This window comes from Thecamonas trahens (genome assembly GCF_000142905.1).
Source record: "Thecamonas trahens ATCC 50062 unplaced genomic scaffold supercont1.8, whole genome shotgun sequence".
Lineage (NCBI taxonomy): Eukaryota > Apusomonadida > Apusomonadidae > Thecamonas > Thecamonas trahens.
In genome coordinates this window covers 565,009-574,899 of record NW_013657672.1, presented here as the reverse complement: position 1 = coordinate 574,899, position 9,891 = coordinate 565,009, and the positions used below count along the sequence as shown (strand labels likewise).

Genomic DNA, 9,891 nt, shown 5'->3' with positions numbered 1-9,891 from the left:
CCCCCCTCCCCTCCCATCCTCTACGGCTACCACATATCCGTTGATCGGTGTGGTGTGGCCTCGCACCGGCCAACATGCCAACCTGCCAAATGGCGCCAAGTGACTTCCCCTGGCCGACACGGCCGACACGACCATCGCGCCACAACACCCAACTCGACTTTGCTCCATACAGAGGGAAACGGGGCGGGAGAGCAACCTTGGGGGGGGGAGGAGAGGACCAAGGGATCAACCCAACGTGTGTGGTTTTTGTCTGCGTCCGTCTCCGTGTCTGTGCCTGTGTCTGGCTGCGCCCGTGGCGTGTATGATGTATGGTCGTGCGTCTCGGCGACAGAGACGGAAGAATCGAAGTGACATGGATGCGAGCGTGGCTAAAGCGAATGCGGCGCAACTGAGACGTCGTCGACTGCTTCAGCTGGATACAGAGATCCGCAACTCACTGCAACGGAATCATCTCTCGCTACTTGTGGCTCGCTTTCAAGCTGCCGATGCTGACAAGTCCAACGGGCTGGACATTGATGAGTTTGTGGCTGCCTTTACGGACGTACTCGGTCCGGGTCTTGGGCACAGTGGGAGGGGCGGCAATCTGGGTGGCGACCGAGGTCATCACCTCCATCAAGGGCAGAGTAAGGCAACCGCTGCCGCGTACGCACGAGATCTCTTCCATCGCATCGACGCCAATCTGGACGGCGTCATCTCGCTGGCAGAGTTTGTCGAGTTCTCGCTGTATCAGACCCGTGGCCAGATGTGGAACCCCAGCGCAGACAACGCTGAGGGGAAGAGGAGCAGGGCCAGCCCTCGTGCAGAAGCGCTCTCGTCGCTTCGTGCTCCGCAGTCTTCGGTTGTGCGTGGAACGGTGGCCCACATTGCACCAACTCGCCGGACCGTCAAACGCAGGGTCCGTCGTCGCAAGCTCTCCGATGAGGCCGAGCGGGCCATTGCTGCCACACGCGCCTCGCGTGCCAAGCGACACCGTGCTAGGAAGCAGAAGCTCTTGACCACTGTGTCCAAGGTGTACGCCCCGGGCGCGGTGTCGTCGTCGGGCTCGGGCAGCGACATTGATGTCGTCGATGCCGCCAACAAGCGCATCGCCCGCCTCCTGTTTGGTCGATCAGCCTTGGACCCGGGCTCATGCTCAGACTCGAGATCCGGGTCAGCCAGCGCCGAATCGTACGTCTACTCGTACTCGTACTCGTCTGACGACGATGGCGGCGGCGGCGGCGGCGGCAGTGATGGTGGCAATGAGATGCGAGCAGGCCCACCTGATCCGCTCGACGATGATGCCCTAGTCGAGCTCTTTGCTGACCTTGCCTCGGTCGAGTTTGAGTGCACCTCCAAGTCCGCACCAGGCACGACGCAGAGGTCAACACCGCACCGGGCGCCGATAGTTGCCATCGAGTACCTCACTGACTTTAACGAGGTCCTCACCATCGGCCGCGACGGCATCATGGTGGTGTGGGCATACCCGGACGCCGGGCGGTCGCGGCGGGTCTCTTGCGTTGTGCGGCACAAGGTCGGCCGCATCCACTGGACGCCCGCCATGGGCTCGGTGAATGCCGGTGATGAACTGGCCAAGCTGGCGCGCGAGCGAGCACGGGCAGTCCATGGCTTTGACGCTCATGCTCTCTCGTCCAAGCCGCGGGCGCAGGCTTGGATCAACGATGTGGTCATGATGCCTGATCTCGGGCTGATGGCGCTTGCCTCGGACGATTTTCGCGTCTACTTTTACCGCATCATTGGCGTCCATTCCGTCACTGACATTGTTCTTGCTTACAAGATCAACATTGGCGGGTGGCGCGGCGGCGTCGATGATCCCATGTCGGTCATGGAGCATGTGCCGCTCGCGCTTGCCTACTCGCGAGTCGACGACGACGCGCGGGTCCTTCTCATCGCCGACTCGGGTGGCTGGCTCTCGGGCTACACATTTTCTCGCCATGAGTACAAAGCCTCGACCAAGGGTCTTGCCCACGTCCTCAACTCGCACAACATTGTCGCCAAGCGGGTGTCGACTACCCGCACTCGGGTTGCCATGCTCCCGGCATACCTCAAGGGCCATGAGAGTGCCTGCGCCGGGCCGATGCCGTTTGACAACTGGGTGCGCAAGCTCGCCTACTTTCCGGAGCTCCGCGTCTTTGCTGCCTGTTACGAGGTCTCGCACCATGCGCTGGTCGTCGGTACACTGGAGACCGGCGAGCGGACCGCGCTCGACGAGGGCCCGGCACTCCGGGTCTGGCGCTGCCCGCCCCACGGCATCACTACCTTTGCTGCGTGCTCCACTATTGACGCCCACTACATTGCCACCGGCGGGCGTGGCGGCATGATTCGGCTGTGGAAGCCGACTGTCGTCGCCGATCCGTACGCCGTCTTTGATGCCCACACCGCCCCGATTGTCTCGCTGCAAGTCGCTGACATGCCGCACCGTCTCTTCTCCGCCGCCCGCAACGGCCATGTCAAGCTTTGGGACATTCGCGCTCGAGTCTGCCTTTTCACTGTCCACGATCCGCTCCTTGCCGCACCGGCGCCGGCTCTCTCGGCCATGCGGTACGAGCCGCGCCGCGAGAACCTCTTTCTCGCCTCGGCGCTACTCACCAGCTGGCGCAACACAACGCCACGAGCGGCGGTGTCGGGCGCGGCACGCGCCCGTGCGGCCGGCATTGACCCCGCCTCACGCCGCAAGCTCCCGCCACCGCGCATTCCACCGACGCACCCGGACGGGACACTGGCCGGTGTGGTCTACGAGCCGTTCTTTGGCCGCGCCGTGAGCGTGGCGGCGTCAGGCCTGGTCTCGGTGTGGGACCTCGCGTCCGGCCGCCTTGTCTCCCAGTTTCACGTCGGCGCTGCCGACCACTGGGCCGAGCCCGAGCCACACATCTCGACGGTGGCGCTTGCTGGGCGACGGCTGTTGACGGCGACCCGATCGGGCGTTGTCCACGTGTGGAACTACGTCAACGGCCAGTGGCTCAAGACGCTGCGCAAGCATGACAACGTCGAGCTCACTGCCCTCGTCCACATGCACATCCCTCAGGCGGTGATGGCCGGCAGCCGGCGTCCGTCGCGCAGAGCCGGCGGCTCTGGCATTGTTGCAGACACCGCATCCGGTGCCTCACCCGACGACAAGCTTTACATTGTCGGGACGGGCTGGAATCGGCGGATCGAAGTGTGGAAGGATGCCGCGATCTCGGTGTGCAACTTGGTCTGGGCGGAGATGCCGCCTTCGGCCGGTGCCGCATCGGCGGAGGCCAAGCGCAAAGCCGACCAGGTTGCTGCGCTTGAGGCCTTTTTCGTGGCCGACCGCCACATCAAGCTCCCCGCCCCGCCAGATACAAGTCGCTCGCGGCCGTCTCCGCGGGCTGGTCGTCTCGTGACCACCAGCTTGGGCGGGCAAGCCGTGCCGCCGTCCGACAGCCATTCTGACGACGTCCTTGCGCTCGACGTCTGCCTCCCCAACCTCATCGCCACGGGTGCGTACGACGGGTACATCATGGTTTGGCACGTCCACTCCCACCAGCTCCTGGCGCGGATCCGCGCTCCGGAACACGATGCGGCGGCGGCGGCTGTGGAGAACTCGCCCGATCCGACCGCCATGTGCGAGCTGATGGAGTCCATGGCGCAGCACGCGCTCTCTTTTGTCCGCCCACCGAGCAAGTACTCGCGCGTCCTCGCAGGTGCCATGCTTGCGTCTGGCGGCGCCGACGGAGTGCTAAGGATTTGGCAGTTTGATGCCTCGCGCCGGGCCGAGGTCGTCGCCGCAGAGCCGTCGCCGGTGCCTGGCCAGTGCATCAAGACCATCACCCGGGCCGGGCCGTCGGCAAGCCTCTTGCTCGTCGGCGACACCCTCGGCCGTGTTCGGGTGTACGGCCTGCGGGTCCGCCGCGCCGCAACAGGCCTGTTGCTGCACGACAGCTGCCAAGCGAGCACGGCCAGCATCGAAGACCTCGTCTACGTCGCGTCTGAGGAGCATCCCACTCACACAACCGCGGTACTCGTCGGCTCAAGCGACGGGCGGGTTGGCGTTTTCCAGCTCCGCAAGGCCGTCTTTGGTCCGCAGCGGAGCAAACCAAGCTACGTCCTCGAACGCATCGGGGTGTTTGGTCAGACCACCATGTGGGGCTGTGACAACTCGGCGGCTTTGACAACGGCCTCGCTCTTCTCGTCGTCTACGCTGCAGCACCACGGGCGGACGCTGCGGTACCGCGACCACGCCGAGATGGATGTGGAGCGACTGGCAAAGATGCCCAACGTCATCCTGCGCGCCCAGCGCGAGTACGAGGCCTCGCTCCGTCTGGCGCACGGCCTCGACGCCGAAGCTCCTTTGCCGGACCACTTGCTTGCCCGAGGCTCGGTTGTTGCGCGTGCCTACGCGCGGCGTGAAGGCGACGGCAAGTCGGCGCTGGCCATGAGCGCCCTCGGCGCTGGAGTCGTTGCCGCCGCGCCGGACACCAACCACCTGCTGGCGGCGACGCACACGTCCAAGTGGAAAAGGCGAAAGCGCGGAACCGCCATCGCGCCCGAAGAGCAGCTCTTTCAGCTCATGCCTGTCGACGGCGACTTTGATGGTAGCAGCTCGTCCAGCGGCGAGAGCGAGGCCGTCGCTCCTGACCATGGCTGCCGCGTCGCTGGCCATGACGGCGCTCGTGGGAGCGGACACAGCGACGAGAACACGCTCGGGTTTACCTGGATCGAGGAGGGCAAGTCCGACAAGGCGATCCGGGCCGAAAAGGCCGCCATGTACCGGGTGCTTGACGACGCCGAGATCCGCAGCAGCACACGAGTCCTCAAGTGCACGCTCAAGTTTGGCGAGTTGCCGCGGGCGTCGTCGTCGAGCAACGTCGACTCGCCGCTGTTTGTGGAGACCGATGCGCGGGCGCTGTCGAACCCGCAACTCGACCTGGTGGGCATCGAGGCGAGCGCCGCCGAGGTAGCAGCGACCCGGCGGCGGGCGATGGTGGCGGCGCGGGCGGCCGCGGCGGCGATTGATCCGTACCAAGTCGCACTGGCCTCGTCGGAGGAGACCAAGGCCGCCTTTGCCTTTGCCCCGCCCTCGTCGCTCGCCACCGGACACACCTCATCGATCCGGCCGCGATACACCTGTGTGCTTCACGACGAATACCAAGGCATCCATCCAGCGCACGACGTGGTGTACGGCGGCGAGGTGGACGACGCTGGCGCCGACGCTGGATCATATGTGTGGGGCGCAGGACAGCATTCGCCTAAAAGTGTCCTTCTCCTGGCCGGTGGCCTCGTTGATCGAGTCGCGGGTGTAGACCCAGACCGAATGGAGATGATCCTTCTCGATAGTCACAACCGGGTCCCAGTTGGGCATCTTGAACCGGCAGGCAATGACCTGGGCGTTGTCGGCAAGTTCGGCCTTGAGCTTGGACTCCATCTGGGCCAGCATCTCGGCAACGCCAAAGACGACGATGGCGTCAAAGCCAGAGAGGTCGGTCTTCCACAGATCAGCCTTGCGGAACGTCGTCTGCGCCCACACGCCCTCGCGCCACGCTCGCCACCGCGAGTACAGCACCAGCCAGTAGTTGATCTCGTACCCGGTCGCCATCGCCCCACGCTTGGCAGCCGCAATGACCACCCGCCCGTCGCCCGAACCCAGATCAACCACCCGCGCGCCCTTGTCCAGCCGCGGGATCTGATCCAGCACCATCCGAACCTGTGTCGGAGCTGCTGGCACATACGGAATAGTAAACTTGCGAAAGACCGGCGTGAGAAACGGCGCGGCGAGCGCAGCCATAACCCCAGTCACCGCAGCACACCCGAGCAGAACCTTGCCGGTCTTCCCCAGACCCCATCCAGCGCCGGACTCGCCACCGATTTCATCATCGACCTGTCTCATACCTTGCCCATGCCCACCCTGCCCGCTGTCTGCAGCTATCGCGCTTGCGCTATCGCCCAGCTCGACAGTGGCTCTCTCGATCGCGCCCGCAGTGGCCGAGCCGTGGCCGTCTGCGGATCCCGCGGCGTCGACCGAGTTGAGCACGCCCCCACAACAGGAGGGGAGGGCATGACTTCAGAGACGGATGCCGCCACAAGGTGACGGGTAGAGGGAGTGGAAATGGGCCGGGGGGCGTCGGCATCCAGGTGGTGGTGAACATGGTGGCAGAGTCGTGGCGAGACAAGTGGCCGTCGCCGTCACCGTGGCCGTGGCAGTCGCCGTCGCCGTCGCAATGGCTGTGGCCGTCTGCCAAACAAGCGGATGACGAGCGGCTGTCTCTGTTTGCTTTGAGAAGGGCTACGGTCCGAGAACACAGAACCCGTCGATGGGCGACTCGCTGATGAGCTTGGCCTTGGGCTCATCGGGATCGAGCAGGTCACAGCCAGTGATGAGGAGCTCGGCGAGGGCAGGGTGGCCGGCGAGGGCGAGCAGACCATCGCCGGTGATGGCGGTCCGCGAGAGATCGAGCGTGCGCAGTGCAGTGCAGCTGCGAGCGAGATCAGCTAGCGGCGTGTCAGTGACAAAGCAGTCAGCGAGCCGGAGCCGCTCAAGCAGGTGGCAGGATCCGGCGACGGCATCGACAACCTCGTCGGTGAGCGCCGGACACTTGGAGACATCGAGCTCGACGAGGCCCGGCGACGCCGCGACAAGCGCCACGACCGCGTCGTCGGTCGCAGCAGTGCACCCGACAATGGTCAGCGACCTCAGTTTGCTCACTTCGCGGGCAAGCGCGGCGAGGCCCTCGGGCCCGATCTGGCACTCGGCTATCGAGACCGAGGCCAGGTCTGGGCAGCCGGCGGCCACCGCGGCGAGGCCGGCGTCGGTCGCGCCTTCGCACCTCTGGACGTCCAGATGCTGTAGCCGCGGCGCCGCCGAGCCTAACGCACATAGCGTCGCGTCGCCGACCCGCGTGCAGCCCGGGATGTGGAGCGAGGTCAGCTTGGGGCTGGCACGGACGAGCGCGGAAAGGCCGTCGTCGGTCACTCCCGGGCACCATCGGAGCGAGAGCTGCGCCAGCGCCTTGGTCTTGCCGGCCAACGAGGCCAGGCCGGCATCGGTCAGATGGCGCAGGCCAGAGAGATCTAGCGCCGTCAGTCGAGGGCAGTCAGCCGCCAGCGCTGCAGGGGTGGCGTCGGTGAGGCGGACGCAGCCGTCGAGGACCAGCTCGCCCAAACGCGGCGTGTACGACTTGAGCGCGGTGGCGACAGCATCGGATATCTTACGGCAACCGTGGAGATCGAGCTTGGTGAGTGACCCGGCGGCGCGAATGACGTTGCATACGCTCTCGTCCGACACGCTCGCGCAGCCACGGAGAACAAGGCGACGGAGACGGACAGCGCCGCGAGCAGCGAGCGCCGAGAGGCCAGAGTCTGTGATGTTGCGGCATGCGGTAAGATCAAGAGCCGTGAGGTTGGGAAAGGCGTCAACAACGTCAATGAGGCCCGCATCGGTGATCTTGGTGCAGCCAGCGAGCGAGAGTGATGTCAGCTTGTCCGGCTTTGGCTCCCAGCTGACCAGCGAGGAGATGCCCTTGTCGGTGACCCGCGATGCCCAAGCGATGGAGAGCTCAGAGAGGACAGGAAGCGGTGCACGAGCAAGGAGATTAAGACCGACATCAGAGACCTTGCTCCCTTCGACATGCAGAGAGTGAAGCTTCCAGAACGTGCTTCCATCGCCTTCCATCGCCGCCTCACGTGCCAGACGAGCAACCGTTGCAAGTGACGTGTCCGTCACCGCCAGCGTGTTCACCAGCGCCACCTTGTCCGGATACTTTCCCAACAATCCCGCCACATCATCATCAGACACTTGTCGCCCACGAAGCGAAGCCACTGGTCTCTCAGCTGCCATCCCTGTGCTCTCCCGCCTGGTCGTGGGCCAGAGAGGAGTGCAAAGATGGGTAGATGGCGACAATTTGAGTGGAGTCTTGGTAAGGGAGGGGGGGTGGAAGAGGGCTAGGTGTCAATATTTCTTTTTTTTACGGGGGGGGGTGGGGGGTGGGGGAGGGGGGGGGGGACTTGAGCTGGGACGCCGGTTTGGACTCGCTGCTGGCGTGGGCAGAAGAGTGAACATTGTGAGAGGAGCACGTTCTCGTTGGAGGAGCGGTAGGCGTTGGCTTGTTCAGCTGGCATTGAGCTAGAGGGAGGAGAGTGAGTTGCTGCTTGGGTATGAGGAATGGTACGGTGGCAACATAAATATTTTTCATCACCCCACCCCCCCCACCCCCCATCACCTCCCTCCTCGGCTCGGTTCCCGCGCCAACCCGCGCCTCCTCCCCAACCCCGCCAGCAGGAGGGAGCAAGAAGCCACCAGGTTTATACACGCCACCTCTCTCGCACGTCGACCATGGCAGACGACGGCGTAGGCGGGGTACGTCCACTCTCCCACCCCTCATATGCACCTGGCTCCCCCCCCCCCCCCCCCCCCCTTAGCCTTCTCCTTACCACCTTCGGCCTCCCCCGGCACACTCCCCCCCGCCGGGCGAGACAGGCCAAACACTGCAGCCGATGACGACATGAATGAAAGGCGGTGTGCTCTCAGTCAAGCCGATTGGGTTGCTGGATGGAGTGCACGAGATGGAGTGCAGGTGATGGATGGATGGCATGGTGGCGGCAGGGCGTGGAGGGTGTGCGACTCACATGGCAAATGCGGGCGGACAGGACGATGCGTATGTGCGTATGGACCGGCTGCTGGACAAGCTGCATGCGCTCGAGTACTATCCGCGGTTTGCAGTGCCGCGATCGCGTGGGCTGGTGCCGAGGCTGTACTTTACGGCCAAAGCTGGGACAGCGGGCGAGCAGTTCTCGTACTTTGCCGCCCTTGCAGCGTGGCTGGCCGGCGAGGCAGGCGGCTCGATGAACGAGCCGGACGAGTTTGCCGATCCCAACGTGGTGGCGTCCAACGTGGTCGTTGCTGCGGGAAATCTGGGCGTCAAGGTCTCGGTGGCGCCTGGCAAGTTGCTAGCCGGCCACGGTAAGGGCGTGCTGGAAGTGCTGGAGGGCCTGGCCGACGCAGCGCTCAAGGCGCGCGGCTTTGACTATATTGCGCCGCACTTTCCAGCCGAGGACGCGGCCGAGGAAGCCGAGGTTGCCGACGACATGGAAGTTGTGGCCGACGACGCGCTCCTCGACGACGTCTCGGCCGAGTCGGACGACGAGGTCGGGTACCTGGAGGGCCGACTCGGCGGGGCCGCCGGCGTGGCGACAACCGACGCCAGCGCGGCTGCGCAGGCCCAAGCCGAGGCCGACGCTGCAGCGTGGAAGCAAGAAGTCAACCGGCTTGGCCCGCGGCTCAAGCTTGTGGTCGCCGCCGAGTCGAACGAGTGGCGCTCGCACCTCGACGCTATGCGGAGCAACCGGGCCAAGGTCGGCAAGATCACCGAGTCGACGTGCGGCTCGCTGACCCGGTTGGCGGCAGACATCAACGCCCTACTGGAGAAGATTGCCTCGCGCGAGCAGTACATCAACTCGCAGCTCGAGGACCTGCTCGCAGAGTATGCGCAGGTCTCGGCGACCGAGTCGGAGACGGCCGACCGCTACAAGCACGCCTCCGAGGAGGTGGCCAACCTCACTGCCCAGCTCCGCGACCTCACCCACGAACTCGACGAGCTTCGCTCGCGCATGGACTCGCGGACCGGCTCGATGGCCGATGCCTCGCCCATCGTCACCATCAAGGAGACTCTAGCCGGCCTCCAGGCCGAGATCAAGGAGATGGAGGTTCGTATCGGCGTCGTCCAGGCCCTTCTCCTCCAACACCAGCTCAAGGCACGCTCCGAGAACGCAATTCTTCGCTCTGACCAGAACCGACGGACGTAGCGGCCGTATCAGCAGCAAACATATACCCACCGCACCGCACGCAGCTGGCCGTGACAACCCGCCGCACCGCACGCAGCTGGCCGTGACAACCCGCCGCACCGACAGCACCGACCGCCACCTCACCCCCCCCCCCCC

At 65.0% G+C, this 9,891-nt stretch overlaps 4 protein-coding genes across 4 annotated transcripts; 2 read left to right on the top strand and 2 right to left on the bottom strand.

The window, feature by feature from the left end:
* Positions 1–352: 352 nt before the first annotated feature.
* On the top strand, positions 353–4,974 carry AMSG_02196 (uncharacterized protein; the record flags this gene model as incomplete). The annotated part of the gene is made up of 3 exons (XM_013905763.1): positions 353–548; positions 654–4,866; positions 4,920–4,974. The coding sequence occupies 3 exons, from the start codon at positions 353–355 to the stop codon at positions 4,972–4,974; spliced, it is 4,464 nt and encodes a 1,487-aa protein (XP_013761217.1).
* A 202-nt stretch (positions 4,975–5,176) lies between these two features.
* AMSG_02195 (uncharacterized protein) lies at positions 5,177–5,898 on the bottom strand (the record flags this gene model as incomplete). Its single annotated transcript, XM_013905762.1, has 1 exon — positions 5,177–5,898. The coding sequence occupies exon 1, from the start codon at positions 5,843–5,845 to the stop codon at positions 5,177–5,179; it is 669 nt and encodes a 222-aa protein (XP_013761216.1). The 5' UTR covers positions 5,846–5,898.
* A 315-nt stretch (positions 5,899–6,213) lies between these two features.
* AMSG_02194 (EIN3-binding F-box protein 2) lies at positions 6,214–8,073 on the bottom strand (the record flags this gene model as incomplete). Its single annotated transcript, XM_013905761.1, has 2 exons — positions 6,214–7,714; positions 8,029–8,073. The coding sequence occupies 2 exons, from the start codon at positions 8,071–8,073 to the stop codon at positions 6,242–6,244; spliced, it is 1,518 nt and encodes a 505-aa protein (XP_013761215.1). The 3' UTR covers positions 6,214–6,241.
* A 507-nt stretch (positions 8,074–8,580) lies between these two features.
* On the top strand, positions 8,581–9,791 carry AMSG_02193 (intraflagellar transporter 57; the record flags this gene model as incomplete). Its single annotated transcript, XM_013905760.1, has 1 exon — positions 8,581–9,791. The coding sequence occupies one exon, from the start codon at positions 8,581–8,583 to the stop codon at positions 9,754–9,756; it is 1,176 nt and encodes a 391-aa protein (XP_013761214.1). The 3' UTR covers positions 9,757–9,791.
* Between the last annotated feature and the right edge of the window lie 100 nt (positions 9,792–9,891).